Raw genomic sequence first — 21,849 nt, 5'->3', positions numbered from 1 at the left:
ATTTAGAGGGCACAAGTGAGCATGGGACAGAGAGAAGGAGAAAGAAAGAGAATCCCACAAGAGGTAGAGAGTGAGAGAGAGAGAGAAAGAGCAGCAAGGCTCCTGTTGTACCCGAAGTGGGCTCAAGCTCAGCGCATGTGGGACTCACGCTCAGGAACCATGAGATCATGACCTGAGGCGAAGTCAGATCTTAACCAATTGAGCCACCCAGGCTCCCCTATCCTTTTACGAGTAAGTAATTTGTGTCTGGTTATTAAGAGCCTTCACTGGGGGGGGGGGGGGGGGGCACCTGCATGGCTCTGTCAGGTAAGTGGCCGACTCTTGACCTTGGCTCAGGTCATGATCTCACTTTGAGTTTGAGCCCCGAGTTGGGCTCCATCTGACAGTGTGTAGCTTGCTTGGGATCTGTCTCTCCATCCCAATGCCCCTTCCCCCATGTGCAATCAATCAATCAATCAATAAGCAAACTTTAAGAAAAAAGCTTTCATTGGTTAGTATTTTAATTTTATGTCAATTATTCAAAAAGCATTCTATTATTCAAAGGCCTTTCACTAATCCTATTGAAAAAATAGGTTAGTCAATGGTTATCTTTTTTTTTTTTTTTTGTCATCTAATTCCCTTTTTGTCAAAGGATTATCTTATATCTATTCTATCAGCCAGCATTTATGGTCTCATGCTTTCAGAAGTTTCCATCAACCTAAAACTAAGAGTGAGAAAATAAAATTACACATCAGAATAGTCATCTAAGATATATTCAGGTGTACCTGGTACCTGCCTTGTCCCCAAGACTTGAAGAGACTCCAGGGCAGGCAGGGTGAGAAGCAATTCCTGTTCTGCTGTGCTCAGCTCCAGGCAGAACACTGAGCACTTGGTGACAGAGTTCTTACTCTGCTCCAGAGCAGGGCTGATGCCGGCCATAAATTCCCCGCTGTTTTGTAAATGGAGTTCGATGCACTGCGAGGCTGAGAAAACGACTGTGAGAACCCTGAGCATCTCCTGGTTCACAGTGGCCCCTCCAGACACATGCACTTCCAGAAGGGGGATCTTGTACTGCTTTGGGGAAAGGTGCCAGTAGCCAGAACTGATGTCTGGTAGTTTCGCGAGTCTCAGGTTCTGAAAGTGCTTTATGTTTTCTTCTTTTTCAGCTATATCCTGCTTCCACGCACTCACAGATTCAAAGGCAGAAACACAGTCCTGATCAACAGTCGGTGCCTGTGATTTGTCTATGCATGTTTCCAAGACTGACAAATCTAGTGTGTGTACCTCATTTCCTCTTATGGAGACCTGGATGCTCCTCAACAGTAATAGGCTTTCTGGGTGGTCAAAAAAATACGGTAAATTAAGTACATCCAAATTCAGGGTTTTCCCTTGAAGGAACTGCAAAATAAATGGAGAGCAGGCAGCAACAGTGTGGCTTTGGTAAGCAATTTTTATGGCAAGAGACAGTAACTGGTTTGAAATGATGGAAAAGTAACTTTCTGGAGATACCTGCCACACTGACCTCATACATTCCAACTTCTCTGAAATTTCTGGATGGTGCTTCAAGTAGTTATTGTTTTTCAATATTATCTCCAATGACTCTTTACTATCTGCCAAATGAAGCAAATGAGATACAATCTTTGGCCCTGCCTTTGTTGAAGGGTGGCAGGAGAGGTAATTCACAAGAGTGCTGTAGAGACCTACAGCCGTCACTGATGAGTTAATTCGTTTCAAATAAGAAAGTCCCAAATCTTGATCTTCTTGCCTGTCAGAATCCAGAAGTTCAATCAGCCTCTTCCCTGCAAGAAATTCTTGGAATGCGGGATTTAGAAACTGGTAGACCGGTCTTAGTCTCTGGGCTGTGAATTTGCTCAAGAGGCACGAGACTAAACCTTCCCTTTCATCAATTCCTGCTTCTGTAAGGTCATCATCACTGAACTCAAAGCAAGATGAAAACAAACCTTTCAAGCCCAGCTCGCCACAAGAGGACACGGTTGCTCTGACAAGTTCAGCTTTGGATTTGTGCTTTAAGAAAAGGCATTCTATATACGACTTGAAAACAGCCACACCATCAATGGCTTTGTTCAAAGGATACTGCAACCAGTTAGCACACAGTGATGTTACAAAGAGAGGAGTCTTGTGAATTCCCCGCAAATTCTCGCTCATTCTAAAGTAAACCATAAACTTTCGCACACAACTCATATCGTGTGAAAAGAGTTTCCGTAATAAATACATGGTATTATAGAAGGGAAACACTTTTATCTCCAGAATCGTGTCTAGGTATCGGCGAATGTCCCTGGCCCTGTTTGTATGTACACCAATCAATAAGCAGCTCCTTGAGTGGTTTTTTTGAATTAGTTTTTCTATGACCTGGGGAACTGAGCACATCTCTCTGTAGTCATCCAAAAGGAATAACACTTGATTCTTTAACTGCTCGATGATGTTCCTCAGGCACGTTTCGGTGACAGAGCCTTCCGTTTTTAGGAGTTGGTCACAAATGATGGTGGCCAGCCCCTGGTCCAGTCTGGCAGAACTAAGGGAGAGATAGAAGACCAGCTGGAACCTGTTCAGCAAGGGACAGCATCCTGATGCCCATAGAAGAGCTATTTTCTTCAGCAGGACTGTCTTTCCACTACTTGTTTCGCCCTCCACACACATGACAGAGTTCAAGTTGGCAAAGACCTCCGGCAACACCACAGGCTCTTCCACAGGACTGCTGATGTGTTTTAAAGCCAGGGCTAGATCACAGCCCAGCAAGTGGTCGGTGGCCAGAGAGGGAGAGGCCTCAAGCAAACACATGTGGCGGAAACTGGCACTGGTATAGGATTCTCTCAGCTGCTCGCTCAGATTCTTCGCCTCCTGAAGCCACTGGGCTTCACCCTGGGCCGCTGCTGTGGAGAGAAGAAAAAAGGCAGAGCTGCAAAGATGGACTCTCTCTCTTCAAATCTGCTACACACAAATAGAGGTACACATGCGTATCATCCCCTGTGTCGCTTTGAAATCCTTACCCGGTACTACAGAACTAACTGCTGCTGAATCTTCACCATAGCTTTCACTTGTGGTGTCCTTTGAAAATAAAATCCTCTGTTAAATCAAATTCTGTGTAAGACAGTAGGGCATCATGTCACAGCTGGGGACCAAACATCTGAACAAAGCCCCCCCCCCTCCGCCCCTCCGCCCAGATGTTTATTCCGGTTGAAGGGGAGAGCAGCACAAATATGAAACAATAAATGATCTGCAAATACCCTCAAGTGTCTCCTAGGTGGCCCATGTATGACACATGCTACGGGTGAATCGGGCAGTGGTTCCTCTCCAGACAACCAGAACCACAACATGTGCAACGAGAGGGGCCCTCCAAACATAACTGAGTGCAGCTTCTGACCATAGTTATTCACATTTTTAATATACATACCTGGGATATGGAACGATCGTATTTCTTACAAAATAAGTTACTGAGATATCCCCAGACTTTCTTCTTCAATTTTATTTTCCATCAAGTGCAGATCAAGTTACTTTGTTTTCTTTTCGTAGAATGAAAGACATAAAAGATCTAACATACAGCCTCAAAGAAGAGGTGTGCGTCTGTACTAGGTTAACAGTGACTTTGATCTCAGAGAACAGTGTAGGATTTCTCAGTTTAAAGGGACCAACCTATGATCTGGATTTATCAGTTGGTCATTGCTTTTGTAAAGAAAAATATTATCTTCTGAGCCCTAGAAAAAGGCCAAGTCAAATTTTATGGTCTTCCAAATAAAGATCACATAGGGAATCCAGGTAGCCTGGAGGCTAATCAGATCTAAGTCTAAGAGTCTGGGCCCCAAAGTAGAAGGGACTGACTCTACATTTCGTGAAGCTAAGTTTTAGGTCTTGTTTATTATAGCATCCTCATCTATACTTAGTACACGATAGGTGCTTAATAGGTATTTGTAGAACGTATTATCTTATTTAGGATGAGCAATTCCTGTTCAAAAACCATTTTCTAGGGGTCCCTGGGTGACTCAGTCAGTTAAGCATCTAACTCAGTTTCGGCTCAGGTCATGATCTCACAATTAGTGAGTCTGAGCCCCACATGGGGCTCTACACTGACAGCACAGAGACCACTTGGGAATCTCTCTCAGTGTCTCTCTGCTCCTTTCCAGCTCTCTCCCTAAACAAACAAACAAACAAACAAACAAACTTAAAAAATTTTTTTCTGTCACATGATCACATACTGTTAAAATTCACAAGGTGATGTTCGTTACCGTTAATTCAGAAAGTTCACAGTGGTTGTGATCGTCTGGGATCCCTTCTGCACAGGACTTCAGATTTTGGAGAAACTGACAACTAAGCACAAAGTTAAAAGTTATAAAAACAGTTGTATGTAATTAATCGTTTGCATTAGGTTTTCAAATATACTGTAATAGAATTCTGTGTTTTCTGTTTTTGGGATTCTTTTTTGAGAGAGAGTGCACATGCATACGAGAAGGGCAGAAGGCAAAAGAATCTCAAGCAGGCTCCACGCCCAGCACATAGCCAGACCTGGGGCTCGATCCCACAACCCTGGGATCATGACCTGAGCTGAAATCAAGAGTCGTACATTCAACCAACTGAGCCACCCATGCACCCCACTGTTATCAAGTTTTTAACGGCAAAAATTAAACATTTAGAATGATTCTCAGCAACAGCAATGCAAATGGTTCACAAAATAACAATGCAGACAGCCAGTAAATTTGGAGGAATGAGTGCACATTTAATACTCATCCATGAACCTTACTAAAATGGACCTAAAGATTCAAAAACAGAGAAGAAAACTCCATCTATGAATTACAAAACAAAAAACAGGACCTGAGTAGAAAAACTGCTAAGATGTAAAGAAAGCTGGAATTGATTGTAATGTACCAATGTTGGCTACATACCAATGTGATTTAAATCAAACATACCACAATGATTTAAGAAACTGGGTGTGGGAATATAAGAACTTTCTGTTTTATCTTTGTACCTGATCTCTAAATCTAAAGTCATTCTCAAATCAAAAGTTTATTTTCTAAAGAGCTCCATCAACATGAATATAGATAAAAACCACAAATATACTTAAAAACCATTTGCACTACTAGGTATTTACCCAAAGGACACAAAAGTACAGATTCAAAGGGGTACATGAACCCCAATGTTTATAGCAGCACAATCAACAGTAGGCAAATATGGAAAGAGCCCAAACGTCCATCAACTGATGAATGGACAAAGAAGATGAAATGTTACTCAGCCATCAAAAAGAATGAAACCTTGTCATTTGCAATGACATAGGTGGAGCTAGAATGTATTCTGAGTAAGTCAGAGAAAGACAAATACCATGTATTTCATGCATATGCAGAATTTAAGAAACAAATCAGATGAACATGGGGAGAAAAAAAAGAGGGAGGCAAACCATAAGAGTCTCTTAATGACAGAGAACAATCTGAGGGTTGCTAGAGGGGAGATGGGTATGGGGATGGGCTAAATGGGTGATGGATATTAATTTAAGGAGGGCACTTGTTATGATGGGCACAGGGTGGTATATGTAAGTGATGAATCTCTGAATTCTACTCCTGAAACCACTATTACACTGTATGTTAACTAGAATTTAGAATTTAAAGTTGTTTCAAATAAAAATTTGAAACAAAAGCTATTTGCCAGACATCATCAAACTGGGTGTAGATATCCTTTAAACTCAGGTATGATGTTTGCCTGAAGAACCAGGGGGAAATTTCTAAAGAGTTCTACAAATGATTACCTGGACACATGAAAACTATAGAAGTGACTAGATAAATTGGATAACTAGGAACAACCAACTGTCTCAGGCTCATTTTCATGCTGCAGAATCAAAACAAAGGATAATACATTCTTATTTTCCCTACATGGTTGGAAAGGAGTCCAGGAATAAAAGGATAGTTGCAGGTAAACGGCAAGTAGGCTTCTTAAAAATATATTTATTTATTTTGAGAGAGAGAGCGCAAGCCAGGAGGGGCAGAGAGATAGGACAACAGAGGATCTGAAGCGGGCTCTGTGCCCACAGTGCAGAAGACTGACGAAGGGCTCAAATCCACTAACTGTGAGATCATGACCAGAGCCAAAGTCAGATGCTCAACCAACTGAGCCACCCAGGGCTCCCCATCAGCAAGTAGGACTTTTAATTTTTCTGTCCAAGGTTACTATATTGACAAAACCATCAAGGAAAGGACTCTGAAGGAAGATAAGATATAGACTTTTTCATACAAAGCCAATACACTTGGTAGCCAGCAGACCAGCACTGTTCTTCCGTAAAAGCAAAATGGTAACAGACAGACGTAAAGGAACGAAGAGTGCTTTGGATGTTTAACTTGGATGGTAAATAAAAAAAATTTTTTTTCTTCTTTTTAAAATGTATTTAAAAGGTAACAGTTGGAAAGCAAAGACCCTAACACTGTATTGTGAGATTTGTCATATATGTGGAAAGTAAAACATAGGACAACACAAGCACAAAGCGTAAGAGCGGAGAAACAGGAGGTATACTGTTATATGGTTCATACATTCTATGTCCAGTCTTATAATAGTATTTGAAGATGACTGTAATGTATTAAACATGCATACTTTAAATTCTAGAGCAGGCTGTAAAAGGCCAAAATAAAGATGCACAGCTAATCAGCCAACAGTAGATAGAACAGAATAGAACAAATTCGAAACAATTGGGAAAGAAGGAAAGTCAACACAAGATGGGAGAAATAGAAAGTATCAAAATAGTATATTTAAATCTAGCCATATCAATAATTACATTAAATATACATTTTTAAACACCCCCATTAGAAAGCAGATATTAGACTATTAAAAAAAATCAAAGACACTACTATGCCTACCAGAAACTCACTTTAAATGTCAAGTCATAGATATAAAAGTAGAATTATTTCAAAAAAGGGGTCCCTTGGGTGGCTCAGTCGTTGAGTGTCCGACTCTTAATTTTGGCTCAGGTCATAATCCCAAGGTGTGGGATAGAGTCCCACAACGGGCTCCATGCTCAGTGTGGAGCCTGCTTAAGATTTCTTTCTCAGGGCGCCTGGGTGGCTCAGTCGGTTTGAGCGTCTGACTTCGGCTCAGGTCATGATCTCACAGTTTGTGAGTTCAAGCCCCACGTTGGGCTCTGTGCTGACAGCCTGGAGCCTGCTTCAGATTCTGTGTCTCCCTCTGTCTCTGCTCCTTCCCCACTCATGCTCTGTCTCTCTCAATCTCTCAAAAATTGAATAAACATTTTTAAAAAATTAAAGAAAAAAAAGATTTTCTTTCTCCTTCCTCTGCCCCTCTCCTCCACTGGTGTGGTGTCTCTCTCTCAAATTTAAAAAAAAAAAAATGATTTCAAAAAGACTTATGTAACAACTGATTATAGTAAAGCTGGACTGTCTATATTAGATAATGACTTAAAAATAAGGAATATTATGAAAAAAAATAAGGAATATTATGAGGATAGGGGAAGAACATTTCATATATTCTCTATGAAAGAGCCAAGGGCAAAGAATAGTCAAAACACATTCTCTTGAAGGAAAAGAACATGGCAGTTATAGAGAAAATATGAAATTATGCTAAATATCTTCAGTAATTAGACTGATGAAAATTAAAATTTGGGCAATACCAAGTGAGGAAGGAGACCAGTGGAAACTCATCTATGCTCGTGGGAAAATCAATTGGTACGACTTTGAAAAAACGTTTGGCATAACCTAGCAAAGGTGAATAGGTACAAACCTATGACCCTGCAATTTATGGTTTGTTATATATTTTAGAGTAACAAACGCCAGCCCTGGGAAATACATACAAGAATGTTCCCAGTGGCATTACTTGCAACACTTTAAAACAAGCCAGGTGTTGAATCAAGAAAAAAATGGAATAAATCTTATATATTCATAAATAACATACGAACACAGCAGTGAAGACAAGTGAACTACAGCTCAACGTGTAATTATGGATCAGTCTCAAAAACCATATGAAACAAAACATCACACAACAACCATGCAGTATGTTTACATGTATTTGAACTTGAAGAACAGGCGGTTAAATATGTTTAAGGATGTACACTTAGTTGATAAAACCCTAAGGAGAAGCAAAGGAACAATTAACCCCAAATTCAGGATCATGTTTAATTGTGGATTGGAAGGATGAGGATATAATCAGAATTGGGGAGGGTGGGCACAGAGTGACCTTCTAAAGAATTAGTAATGTTCCATTTCATAACTTTACTGATGGGTTCATTGATTTATTACGGTCCTTTAAATCATACGTAAATATTTTAGGTACTCTAGTGCAGACATCCTAGTTTGCTGCCCTTTTTTTTTTTTTTTTTTTACAAAAAAGGTAGATAGGAGCCTCCGGGTGGCTCAGTTGGTTACGGGTCCCACTTGGGCTCAGGTCATGATCTCACAGGTCATCTCACAGCCCGCATCGGGCTCTGTGCTGACAGCTCAGAGCCTGGAGCCCGCTTCAGATTATGTGTCTCCCTCCCTCTCTGTCCCTCCCCTGCTTGCACTCTCTCTCAAAAATAAATAAACAATAAAAAATTAAAAATTAGAAAATAAAAAAGGCAGATGGCAGATGATAGCTACGTTGTGGTTTAGACTGTCACAGCACCACATTGTACACCTGAAACCCCTAACATAGTGCGTCAACTGCACTTCAGTTGAAAAAGAAGCTACACTTGTGATAAGCATAGCCTACATAACATGTTCAATCACTATGTTGTACACCTGAAATTCACGTGTTATGTATCAACTATAATTTTTTTCAAAAAAAGAGGAAGACGAAAAGGGAGTTTGATAGATTCCCGGAAATGTTCTAAATATATTAGACTACATCCTCACTTATCTGTCCAAGAATTAAGAACATCCTTACTGGGGGGCCTGGGTGGCTCAGTCGGTTGTGTGTCCGACTTCAGCTCAGGTCATGATCTCGCGGTCTGTGAGTTCGAGCCCCGCGTCGGGCTCTGTGCTGACAGCTCAGAGCCTGGAGCCTGTTTCAGATTCTGTGTCTCCCTCTCTCTCTCTGACCTTCCTCCATTCATGCTGTCTCTCTCTGTGTCTCAAAAATGAATAAGCGTTAAAAAAAAAAAACTTTTTTAATAAAAAAAAAATTGTCCTTACTGTTCCCAACAGTTTACTAGATACTAAATCCAAATAATAAAGGAGAACTAAACAACTACTCCTGTCAAAACCTGTTCGGGGCGCCTGGGTGGCGCAGTCGGTTAAGCGTCCGACTTCAGCCAGGTCACCATCTCGCGGTCCGGGAGTTCGAGCCCCGCGTCGGGCTCTGGGCTGATGGCTCGGAGCCTGGAGCCTGTTTCCGATTCTGTGTCTCCTCTCTCTCTGCCCCTCCCCCGGTTCATGCTCTGTCTCTCTCTGTCCCAAAAAATAAAAAAACGTTGAAAAAAAATTAAAAAAAAAAAAACCTGTTCGAAGCAGTATCGTCTTTAGAATCTTAGAATTAGATGGAAGTATTTGAAGATCTGTATGTATTAATACGTATTTCTGGGAAAACTCTTACTAATTACCAAGTGAAAAGAACCTATTTCTTCTTGCAGGTGCCTGGGTGGCTCAGTGGGTTGAGTGTCCAACTTATGGTTTCAGCTCAGGTCATGATCCAAGGATTGTGGGATTGAGCCCTGCATCAGGCCCTGTGCTGAGCGTGCAGCCTGCTTGGAATTAATCCTCTCAATCTCTCTCTCTCTCTCTCTCTCTCTCTCTCTCTCTCTCTCCCTCCCTCCCTCCCTCTCACACTCTCTTTCTCTAAAATACATTTTTTTAAAAAAATTCACAGAAAAGAAATATTAAAGAAATGGGCATTTCCTCATTTCTTCATGAAATTTTAGAACACTGGAAACAAACAGAAAATTCTAAAAGCTTCCAGAGAGGGGTAGAGTAGTTTGCACTCACAGGATTAAGAATTAGAAAGGCATGGAACTTTTCAACAGCAACACTGGAAGCTATTAGGAAATGTAGCAATGCCTCTAAGATTCAGAATGAGAAGGACTTCCAACCTAGAGTACTAAAACTAGCTAAACTACCCAAACACAAGTGTGGGGTCTGGAGTATAAATATATGCATAATCTTCTGCACTAGTAAATGAACCAAGAGGATGGCATTAGATCCAGCAAGCAGGAGCTACAACACAGGAGGGAAGAAATGGGAATACCCAGGATGAATGTGAGGGAAGATCCCGGGATCCCAGGTGCCTACAGGACAAGTAGTTCATACTGGATCAGGTCAGAAGACATCAGGACAGACCCATTCAAGAAAATGAAAATGCTGGGGTATCTTGTAGGTCCAAATGAAGGATTAGAGGTTTAAACGTTTGGGAGAATTTGAAGATGAACTAACTATATATAAAAAACTAAGCAAATGGCTATACCTTCTTTAATATTTTAAAAGGTAGGGGGTGCCTGGATGGTTGAATTGGTTGAGCATCTGACTTTGGCTCAGTTTATGATCTCACAGTTCACGAGTTCGAGCCCCATGTCAGGCTCTGTACTGACAGCTCAGAGCCTGGAGCCTGGTTCAGATTCTGTGTCTCCCTCTCTCTCTGTCCCTTCCCTGCTTGCACTGTCTCTCTCTCACTCTCAAAAATGAACATTAGAAAAAAATTTTTAAATAAAACGGCTAATGTATGAATCTCACCTGAAAACAACAAAAATTAAGCCAAACAAAGTTATCACTTCCTACAAAAATTAAAAGTTGTACAGGGAGGGAAAGTAAGTGTTAATTTACTACAAGGTTTAGCTCTGCACAGCATTTATATAGTCATGATAATAAAAACATGTAATGTAAAAATTATTGCTCTAACCAGAACTACACATGTAGCAAGGAATTCTACATGTGAAGGATGCCACGAGAGCAAGAGGATGAAAGAAATAAACACTCATGCTACATAACATGAATCCAAGAGATGGGTGAAGACTTAGAAAATAAAACTGGGGGACAGGGAGAATTATTAAACGTGCATCCAAATTCACAGACACTAAACATTCATTCCACTCACTTGGGAAAATATTTGGCATGATCTTCTAATGGGTCATCATCTTCCTTCCAGTTCTCCATACATCCTCCGCAGAAGAAACACTGGACGATGTCCTTCGTGCCTAAAAGTAAGGACATTCCATCCACTTGTATGTGCATTTGTCAACTGTCACAGATAACAATCACGAAGCCTTTATGAGCAAAATGCTCTTCGCATTTCCAATCGGATTTTGCGACAGAGTCACAGTTGGGGTCACCAGCAAGGTGATATTCTATGTAGGACTCTTCTCTTGGCCAACAGAGTAATCAACTAACGAACCAAATGCTCCTAAGGTACCAGGCACTTTGATGAGCACCCTCTCCCTGTCCCATCCTCCTTTAATGGAGAGAGAGATTTGCAAATCAGAATGTGGAATTATAGCTCCTCGAAGCAAGAGATTTTTGTCCGTTTCGCTCACTCATGAATCTCACTGACCTAGAAAAATACCTAGCACTTCTTATTAAACACTCAATAAGTATTTAAGGAATAGGACAGAAAGAATGTATTTGGAGCTCAAGGGGAAAAATCTTTGAGGAAATGTAGCAGCCCGTATATAAGTAAATTCATGAAGAATCAAGTGCCTCTTACTACATGATTCCCTGGTTTATTTCACTACAAGCAGCATCAAGTCGCCTTATGAAATTATTTCTCTGAAAGGAAATTAGTATTAGAACCCACCAAATGATTGAAATAGAAATGGAACATCCATCATCTTCCTTCTACTCTTGGACCCTTGTAGGCACCGCAAAGCTAGGGCAGAAGAAAACCCCCCCTTTGTATCTGGACAAAACTACAAGGTCTTAGAGACTGCAAAATCCTAAAAGGGTCAGAGGACTCAGATTTGTGGGGAGAGCTGGAGGTTTGAAAAGGAAGAGGGTGAGGACACTGGGCAGAGGATCTTTGAGGACACTGGCAAGAGAAAGAATAGAGTATGGAGAAAGTGGGGCTGGGTGGGGGCGGGGGGGGGAATGTCTTTTTAAATGCTTAAGAATGTGAGGCATTAAGATTTTTCTGTACTAGGCACCTGGGTGGCTCAGTCGATTGAGCCTCTGTTCCACTCAGGTCATGATCTCACTGTTCACGAGTTCGAGCCCCACGTCAGGCTCAGGGCCGACAGCTCAGACACTGGAGCCTGCTTCAGATTCTGTGTCTCCCACTTTCTCAAAAATAAATAATTTTTTTTTAATGTGCAATCTTAAAAAAAAAAAATTTTTTTGTACCAATGGAATAGGTCTGCTAAAGTGACCATAGCATTCCCGTACCCCACAACGCCCTGTGATATTTCTGATACCTACTTGACTGCTCAGCACGAGATCTGCATGGACCTCTGCTATCATCACTCCATGTGTGTGTTTGGTCTAAAGAAGGACAGCAAGGGGCACCTGGCTGGCTCAGTTGGTAGAGCCGGCACCTCGTGTTGTGAGTTCAAGCCCCACATTGGGCCTAGAGGTCACTTAAAAAAAAAAAAAAAGGCAATGGCCAGCAAGATACCCAGGAAGGGCACACTATCTTTTCTCTGATCACCTTGCTGTACTCATACAGATATTTTGCTGAGGAGAACCAACCCACTCTGGATTACAGAGTGGAGCTGCCTGAGGACCAACAACTAAACAGAGAACATTACCAACTGACAGCAGATGCTACATGGTCGGAAATCATAAAGAAGAACTTCCTGGGAGAGCCTAGGTGGCTCAGTCGGAAGAATATGTGACTCATGATTGTGGGGTAGTGAGGTTGAGCCCCATGTTGGGTGTAGAGATGACTAAAAAAATCAACTTTCATTAAAAAAAAAACTTACCTAAAACACAAGAATTTCCTGATGTTCTCTTCCAAAAAGAGTATGGCAAAGGCTGCTATCCACACTCCCAGTATCTCTCTTTCTTCCATGGTAACAGAAACCCCCCTTTTGCTAGTTATCCAGGAAAAAAACCAGTGTCCTAGCTCCTTTTATAGGTAGGTATGGCCACCTGACTACTAAATTCAGTTTACAGAGATAGAAGCAGAAGGGAAGTACAAAGGTCATGTGACAGTTTCCAGGGAAGCCAAGGTTGGTAGGGGGTGAAGGTTGGAGAATAATATGTAGAAAGTAAGAGGCATTGAAAAAAAAATTTTTTTTTATAAATAAATAAAAGGCATTGTAGGAGCACCTGGGCAGCTCAGTCACTTAAGCATCCGACTCTTGGTTTCGGCTCAGGTCATGATCTCATGGTTCACGGTTCAAGCCCACGTTGGGCTCTGCACTAACAGTGTAGAGCCTGCTTGAGATTCTCTCTCTCCCTCTCTCTCTCCCCTCTCCTGTGAGCGCTCTCTCTCTCTCTCTCTCAAAATAATAAACATTTAAAAAAGAAAAGCAGAGACTGTTGAGTCTAGATAAACACAAGTCCAGGACCATAAGGTATCAATGGAGTTTAAGTGGACATAAGAAAGAGCAAGACCAGAGCTTGGCAGAAACTAGCGACTCACCTGTATAGAGAAGACCTGCTCTGACCAGAGCTGAAACTCCTGCAGGGAATGCATGGGGCCAGCTCTTAAAAGAATCCAGTCGTAGTCCTTCATTAGCAAAGATGCTGTCATTGCAATACGCTTGAAAAAAAGGCATACGGGTAGATCAGCAAGCTTTGAGATTCCAACTCTCAGTGTTCAAATTACCCCTTTGTATCTAGAGATGGAATATGGATGCATTGTGTTTTGCTTCAGTGTAATTGGAGGCGGGGTTGGAAAAGATGGAATAGTTACGATGAAGCAAGACTGACCACATGTCGAAGCGCTGAAGCACTGGTAGATATGTGGTGGCTCAATACTACCGTCTCATTTCTGCGTAGGTTCAAATTTTTCGATAATAAAACCTTTCAAAAGGATCTCTTCATCATCTACTGATGAAGTTTTGGGGTGATGGCGGGGGGGGGGTCCAGAACCGATGGCCAAAAAAGGATTCTTGAAGGCATCTTTGGTGCAAAAAGGTGATTTCATTAAAATACGGGGACAGGACCCATGGGCAGGAAGAGCTTCATGGGGTCGTGAGGGGTAACTCATTATATACCGTCATGTTAGGAGGGGGTCAGGGATAGACTAAATCTCTAAGGTATTTTGAAAGCAAAGTTTCCAGGACCTTGAGGGGCTAGCTGTTGCTAGGGAAATGCCAGTTATTAATATTTAATAAAACCTCAGTCATGAGACCCTGCAGATGCTTATCAGGGGGGCCATAAGCTTGGAGGATGATTGTCAGCATACATCTTGGGGCAGTTGAGGTAAAGGAAGTAGACTTACAGGATCCTCGAGATTGGGATAATGTTAGACTAAGATTCCCTTTTGCCCCCAGCAAAGTGTCATCATCAGACAGCTGAGCTCCGAGGAGGTCAGTCTGCCGGTTTCAAGGACTTGTCAGTGGGCTGTAGGCAGTAAGGGAACTCAATTTTTCATTTGCCTTAGTTTCCCACATCACCATGGCAAGCACTTATACCCCTTTCGTCTGTCCTCTAACATAACTAACCTATGTTAATTTGGTTCTGCGTGTTTAAGATGAAAGCTTGCCTTGGTGTTCTTTAAACACAGGAGTGTCCGAGGAATATCACATATCACCCACCTGGGTGTCGGGGGGTATAGGTGCCAGCCTGTGTTTTGCCCTCAGCTCGCCCCAGTCCCCTCATCAACTACCACCAAAATAAAACAAGACAGTGCTAGAGGAGATTCCCCTTCTCCCCAGCTTAGCGTCAAGATTCGAGAATATCAGGTTTTCCTTGTTATCTCCCTTAAGAGCAGGCAGGATACCCTTTGGGGTATCCACTCTGTGAGGTAGTCTCCACCAGACTTACCACCTTGGGCTGGGCCTGGGGTTGCGTTCCTGTTTTCTTTCTATACCCTGTGAGGACTTGAAAACTAACCTATGGGGGCCCCAGGGTGGTTCAGTTGGTTAAGCGTCTGACTTCGGCTTGGGTCATGATCTCACAGTCTGTGAGTTCCAGCCCCGCATCAGGCTCTGTGCTGACAGCTCAGAGCCTGGAGCCTGCTTCAGATTCTGTGTCTCCCTCTTGCTGCCCCTCCTCCACTCATACTCTCTGTATCTCAAAAATAAATAAAAACATTTTTGAAAAATTAAAAAAAAAAAAAGAAAACTAACCTATGTTAATTTGGTTCTGCGTGTTTAAGATGAAAGCTTGCCTTGGTGTTCTACCTTTGAACACAGGATCCTGCCATTAACTTCATTTTTAATCTGAATATTACTTAGTATTTTGGAAAAACCCATCTTTTCCTATGTGTCCATTGCTCTCACACAACTATCGCACTCACAACCCTTCTGACACCAGATGTGTGAGGGTCCTACGCCCGCCCCCTGAAGCCATTCTCTGACACCAGCTGGGTGTCCTACAATTTACCCAAATCTAACTCTACCAGAGATATGTCAAATCCCACAGGTTAAGGGCTCAGCCACACAAGACTGCTCCCACACCACTTTATTTGCTAGAGTGGCTCACAGAACTCAGGGAAACACTTACTTAGCACTTTCTTTAAGGGGATGATAAAGGATACACATGGACAACCAGATGAAGACATACATAGGCCCAGTGTGTATGTGTGTGTGGGAAGCTTCTGTACAGAAGCTTCTGTCCTGCGGGGAGTTGGCTGTGGGTGTATTCTCTCCCCGGGAAGCTCTCTGAACACTATACTACTGGGCTATTTAAGGAGGCTTCCTCATGTAGGCCTGATTGATCATTACCTCCACTTTCAGCCCCCTCCTCTCTCTCTCTCTCTGAAGAATGGGAGGAAGGGCTAAAAATTCCAAGCTTTTAAAGGTGGTTTGGCCTTCCTAATGAGCAGCCCCCATCCAGGATCCCACCCACAGCACCCAAGAGCCACCCACCTCATTAGAACAAAAGATCCTCTCAGTGCTCTGATCACTTAGAAATTTTTTTTTTTATGTTTATTTATTTTTGAGAGACAGAGACAGACAGACAGAGCATGAGCAGGGAAGGGGTAAGAAGAGAAGGAGACACAGAATCCAGGCTCCAAGCTGTCAGCACAGAGCCCAGATGCGGGGCTCAAACTCACAGAGAACCTGACCCGAGCAGAAGTAGGACACTTAACCGACTGAGCCATCCAAGTGCCCCTGATCACTTAGGAATTCTTAAGGGTTTTAGGCGCTAGGTGCCAGGAACTGGGGGAATTTGTGTATTTTCTATTATCTCACACCTAATTTCTTCACACTGATCCATTTAAGAACATATTCAGAAGTGTTTTATCCAGAAAATTTAGGACATTGTTCTAAAGAAAGTGTCGAAGACCCAACTCTGTCATATGCTCATTTATGCCAAAAAAAAAAAAACAAAAACAAAAAAACAAAGTCATTCCAGGGGCACCTGGGTGGCTCAGTAGGTTAAGTGTCTGACTTCAGCTCGGGTCATGATCTCACAGCTCCTGAGTTCAAGCCCCGCGTTGGGCTCTGTGCTGACAGCCCAGAGTGGAGCCTGCTTCCATGTTCTGTGTATCCCTCATCTCGCCCCTCCCCTGCCTGCACTCATCTGTCTCACGTCACTCAAAAATAAACATTAAAAAACAAAACAAAACAAAAAAAAAACTAAGTCCGTCCCGAGACTAGAAATCTCTTATGAAAATAGTTTTTTTTTTTTTTTAATTATTATTACACCATGGGGCACCTGGTGGCTCAGCTGATTAGCTTCTGACTTGGGATCAGGTCTGATCTCGTGGTCTGTGGGGTATGAGCCCCACTTGGGCTCTGTGCTGACAGCTCAGAGCCTGGAGCCTGCTTCAGATTCTGTGTCTCCCTCTCTTCTCCTCAAAAAATAAACATTAAAAAAAAATGATTATGACACCATAATGTGAGGAAGAGAGAATGAAAAAAAAAAAAAGATGACAAAAAAAAAAAGCAAAGGAAGAATAAGCAAAGCCTTTGGGATATTACCTGACACCATAGGTAACTCGTCTCTTGACCCGGAATTCACAAAATGTTCTCCCTGAAGAAAATTAAAATTCAAGTTATCCACTATTTGACTTAGACAATACAGTGATCTATGAATCACAAGTGGTAAGAACTCTCCTTCCCCCGCCCCCCCCATAGTTTCATTGGGTTGTGGCAGGTTTGTGGGATCATTCCTAATTTCCATCTCTATTGATGTTGGAATTTTTTAATGCAGTGCAAAAAACAAAAACAAAAAAAACACCTGTGAGTGTTTATCTATAGCCACAGTGAGCCTTCTCAGGGTCATGTTTTCCAAAGATCCAGTTCAAAATCAGAGTTATATTAACATCGCACAGATGTACTTTGACTAATGAGCAGTATAAGCTATATGGAGGGAAAACGGATTCAGTGAGGTGGTTAGGTGTTAAGCAATCAATCCTGAAACTGCACCCAGATTTCTTTCTGAGCAAACACCTCCTCCTCCCTTTCAGGCCATCTTCTTTCCAGGGTTCTCACCTTCTGAGTCCTCTTAGCCAATCCACTCTTTTCTTGTTTAAGCCAATTTGGGAAGTGACCGGACACTAGGGAATCCTTACTAATAGAGTATAAAGTAACCAGCTGGGAGGCAGCAGCTCTGAGGCCAGCTGGGCTGGGGGTACCAGGTGTGAATATCTTATGCAGGCATTCAGGTGGGGGCAGCCATCGGAAGCGGAAGTGGGGTGGGGGTGGGGGTGAGGGTGACTCCAGTCAAAGAGGGTAAGACTGGCTGTAGTTCAGCATGACAATGTGGTTTTCTGCAGTCGACCAGAAAGGAGAAATGAAAGAAGGGAAGAAGAAACAAATGGAGCCGATGACAAAAAAAGAATGCCACCCCCCCCCTTCCCGCCCCGCTTCTAATTCACAAAGTATCAGGTAACCAAAAGCCAACTTGAGAAAATATTTGCTGTTATAAATTACCGTGACACCAACAAATCCCTTGTAGCTTTGGATATACTGTGCAATTTCCTCTGAAGATTTCTTACTTTGAAGAAATTCACATCTGTAATTGGTAAACAAGAGTAAACATCTCTCTCTCAAAAGTAAAAATAAACATAAAAAAAAAAAAAAAAGAATCCAGCACTTAACCAACTGAGCCACCCAGGTGCCCCAACTGTTCTTTTGTTTAAAATTTCAACATCAGGGGCTCCTGGTGTCTCAGTTTGTTAAGCATCCATTCTTGGTTTGGGCTCGGGTCATGATCTCATGGTTCATGGGTTCAAGCCCCACATTGGATTGTGTGCTGATGGCAGGGAGCCTGCTTGGGATTCTGTCTCTCTCCTCTCTCTCTGCCCCTCCCCTGCTCGCTATCTACCTCTCTCTCAAAAATAAATAAATAAACGTTAAAATTTTCAACATCAAAGTTAAAAAAAGGTTTAAGCAATAATCCGTATGTGGGAGATGTAAAGTCGTGTAGAAAATACTACTCAATATAGCATTAAAGATAATTAAAACATACTTCATTTTCTAAAGCAGAGAACTAAACGTTGTAATCAAAACTTTTCAGTTTTGAAATAAAACATTTGCACGAGGTATATATTCAGCAGTACATTGTAACCATGTGTAGTAAGATTTTAAACATGGTGTTACTTTCCAACTTCCTTATACACTATTTTACATCATCCCCATGCAAACTATTCTTTATTAATTAAGGCAGATCTGGAACTACTTTGCCAAACAGATAGGATTCTGATATAATAAAACACCTTTAAGAAGTGGTTTTATAATGGAGCGCTTGGGGAGGCTCAGTTAGTTAAGTGTCCAACTCTTGGTTTCGGCTCAGATCATGATCTGAGGGTTGGTGACTTTGAACGCCATGACAGGCTCTGGGCTGTCAGCACAGAATTTTTGGGATTGCTCTCTTCCTCTCTCTACCCCTCCCCTGCTCACATGCATGACCATGCTGTGCTCTCTCTCAAAGAATAAACATTAAAAAGAGAAGTGATTTTATTTATTTTTTATTTAATGAGAGAGAGAGTACAAGCAGGGGAGAGGGGCAGAGAGAGAGACAGAGACAGAGAGAGAATCTTAAGCAGGCTCCAGGCTCAGTGTGGAGCCCAATGCGGGGCTCCAACACACAACCCAAGGATCATGACCCGAGCTGAAACCAAGAGATGGCCGCTCAACCGACTGAGCCATCCAGGTGCCCCAAATTGATTTTAAATGATACAATTCACATTTTCCACAAAGGAATCAAGCCTTTCTTGAATAAATTCTGAAATGTTCCAATATCGGATAGGAAACGATCAAGACTGAAGACGCTACTCCAGATGACTTGTCTTTGCCTAACACACAACACAACAACACACAACACAACAACAAAAAAAAACAAGAGAATATACAGGAAAAATATATTTATCTACTTACGTGGGGAACCACTTGGCATGTTCCTTCCAAGGATCGTCTCCCTCTTCCAGTTTCCTAAACATCCACCACAGGAAAAACACTGCACAGTGTCCCGTTTACCTGCATGCGAAGGACACATTTAGATCACCCAGCCAATGGCTCCATGGGGTAGGGCAGAAGACGGGGTAGGGCAGAAGACGAGTTTCCAGGAGCTGACTGCTTGGTGCATGAGCAAAAGGCACTGCTGCATGTCTGTCTGTTCACACCCCCCTGCAGGCTGAATCTCTACCCACCACAGCCCTGCCTACCCTAAGGAGCAGTTAGGGTAACCCTACCCCTCAGCCACAGCCCTACTTCACATACAGAACGGGTCAGCTGCTCATGCACTCGCCCCAATTCCTTCCAAGGGCTGGTGTTTTGCTCTTGAGCTCTCACGGAAGGAGTCAGGAAGCCAAGAAACACCAGCACTCATAAAGTAAGGTACCATTAGAAGCTGTAACGTGTAGTTCCTCCATGAAGTTTCCGTGGAGACTTAAGCACATTTCTTAAACTCTTTGAGCCTAATAAACTCAACTGTGAGACGTGGGGAAGGGGCAAGTTGTTGGATTAGAATTAAGGCTGAATTTGAACTTAGCATCAAGCACATACTTAGTAAATGATTGCTGCTTTCAAAATTGTCATTCACACTTGTCCTAACATTTATGGCATGGCCAGGAGATTTCAAACATAGTGCAGTTTTCTAGAGTGCAATTCTCCCTATACATTAAAGTTAGCCTGAAAATTAAAGCAAACAACTCCCCCCCTCCCAATACTGCAGCCATTAAAAGAATTAAGGAAAGGGGCGCCTGGGTGGCTCAGTCCGTTAAGCATCTGACTTCGGCTCAGGTCATGATCTCACCGTCTGTGGGTTTGAGGCCCGCGTCAGGCTCTGTGCTGACAGCTTGGAGCCTGGAGCCTGCTTCAGATTCTGTGTCTCCCTCCTCTTTGGCCCTCCCCCGTTCATGCTCTGTCTCTCTCTGTCTCAAAAATAAACAAACATTAAAAAAAAAAAAAAAGAATTAAAGATCATAGAGAACCAGGGAACGGGTAAGAAAACTGTGGTCAGTTTGACTTTGTGATTTATTACGAGGGCAGTGAGAACGCAACCAGCATTGTCTGAGGTCCAAATTTAAGGAAAAGTAACTTCCTTACTTTATAATACATTGTGCAAATTAACTTGATGCTTTGTACAGTGTGTTCAAGTTACAAGGGTTCAATTTTAATAAAACACACCTTATGCCTCATGTAACTCATTTAACAACTGAGGAGAAGTTCACAGAATGTTCCAATTCCAACATGGGACCCAAACGCAAAAACTCCAGAGAAATACTTCAGAAAATGACTTTAAAAATTACCTGTAGGGGCACCTGGGTGGTTCAGTCGGTGAAGCGGCCGACTTCGGCTCAGGTCATGGTCTTGCAGTCTGTGAGTTCAAGTCCCGCATCGGGCTCTGTGCTGACAGCTCAGAGCCTGGAGCCTGTTTCAGATTCTGTGTCTCCCTCTCTCTCTGACTCTCCCCCGTTCATGCTCTGTCTCTCTCTGTCTCAAAAATAAATAAACATTAAAAAAAAAAATTACCTGTAAGAACACAGCCAGCAGCTGAGAGGTCCCTCACGGATACCGCTTGCACGTAAAATGGCCAGTTCTGGAAGGATTCGAGTCTGGCCCTGTCTTCCTGGTACCTTGCTTTGTCGCCTTCAGCATGTTCTCTGGATTCTTGATCTCTTATATCATACTTGCCAACGTACCAACTCTTTGCCAAAAGGAACTCACAACGTGGACGAAACTTCTTGTGAAGTTCTATGGGGAGTCTGTGGATGCCGGCACCAAAGAGGATCAAGCTGCAGCAGAAGCACTGAATCCCAGATTTTTACGCCAGTGAAATAAAACCCGGCTGCTGCCATCTCCTGTGGCGTCATGAGCTGTAGTGCTCATAGGTCACAAAACTCTTCAACCTTTTTGCTTCACTGCGCATGTGTGAGTTAAAGCCTTTCTGCATTTTTTCTCGTTCCTTCTGAAATCCTTCTTCCATTTCTTTGGCGAACTGAACTGCATCTATGCCTAGAAAAGCAGACAGCTCCGGGAGCAAAGCAAATCAAACTCGGAATCCTATCCTCCTGGGCCGCCTCCTGGGCCGCCATTTTCTGAAAAGGAAAGAAAAGCAGGTTGATGACCTCCACCTGAGCAGCTGAGGGTACGTCACCACTTAGGTCAAAGGCATAAAACAGGGGCTCCCATAGCAACATCATATAACAAGCCGCAACATGCCTGCTTGCATTCTCCACACTCTGGGAGCCTCAGGAGTCTTCTGTTAATCCCTGCTAATTTTCTGTTAATCTTCTGTTAATCCCTGCTAATCTTCTGTTAAACCCAACATGAAGTTGGGTGGTTCAGCTCTGCAAGGTGGGTTATGCACTTCCCACCCACTCCCGCCTTTACCCAGTTCAGCTGATCAAGAATTTGCCAATCTACCCACATTTCTGCAAACCTGCAGCTGAGGATCTTGATTAAGA

General features: G+C 42.6%; 1 protein-coding gene across 1 annotated transcript in view; it reads right to left on the bottom strand.

The window, feature by feature from the left end:
- Positions 1–21,477, bottom strand: part of LOC115518973 (NLR family apoptosis inhibitory protein) — a 33,306-nt gene extending 11,829 nt beyond the window's left edge. The window contains 13 exon segments of the mRNA XM_030322593.1: positions 765–2,870; positions 2,988–3,045; positions 4,221–4,302; positions 10,984–11,083; positions 13,465–13,584; positions 16,919–16,970; positions 17,873–17,954; positions 19,319–19,364; positions 19,367–19,417; positions 20,915–21,206; positions 21,208–21,254; positions 21,257–21,432; positions 21,434–21,477. Coding sequence (XP_030178453.1) covers positions 765–2,870; positions 2,988–3,045; positions 4,221–4,302; positions 10,984–11,083; positions 13,465–13,584; positions 16,919–16,970; positions 17,873–17,954; positions 19,319–19,364; positions 19,367–19,417; positions 20,915–21,206; positions 21,208–21,254; positions 21,257–21,432; positions 21,434–21,477 — 3,256 coding nt within the window.
- Positions 21,478–21,849: the final 372 nt, after the last annotated feature.

The sequence above is a fragment of the Lynx canadensis genome, chromosome A1 (assembly GCF_007474595.2).
Source record: "Lynx canadensis isolate LIC74 chromosome A1, mLynCan4.pri.v2, whole genome shotgun sequence".
Taxonomy (NCBI): Eukaryota; Metazoa; Chordata; class Mammalia; order Carnivora; family Felidae; genus Lynx; species Lynx canadensis.
The sequence above is the reverse complement of the archived record's forward strand: the minus strand, read 5'-3'. Positions and strand labels throughout refer to the sequence as shown.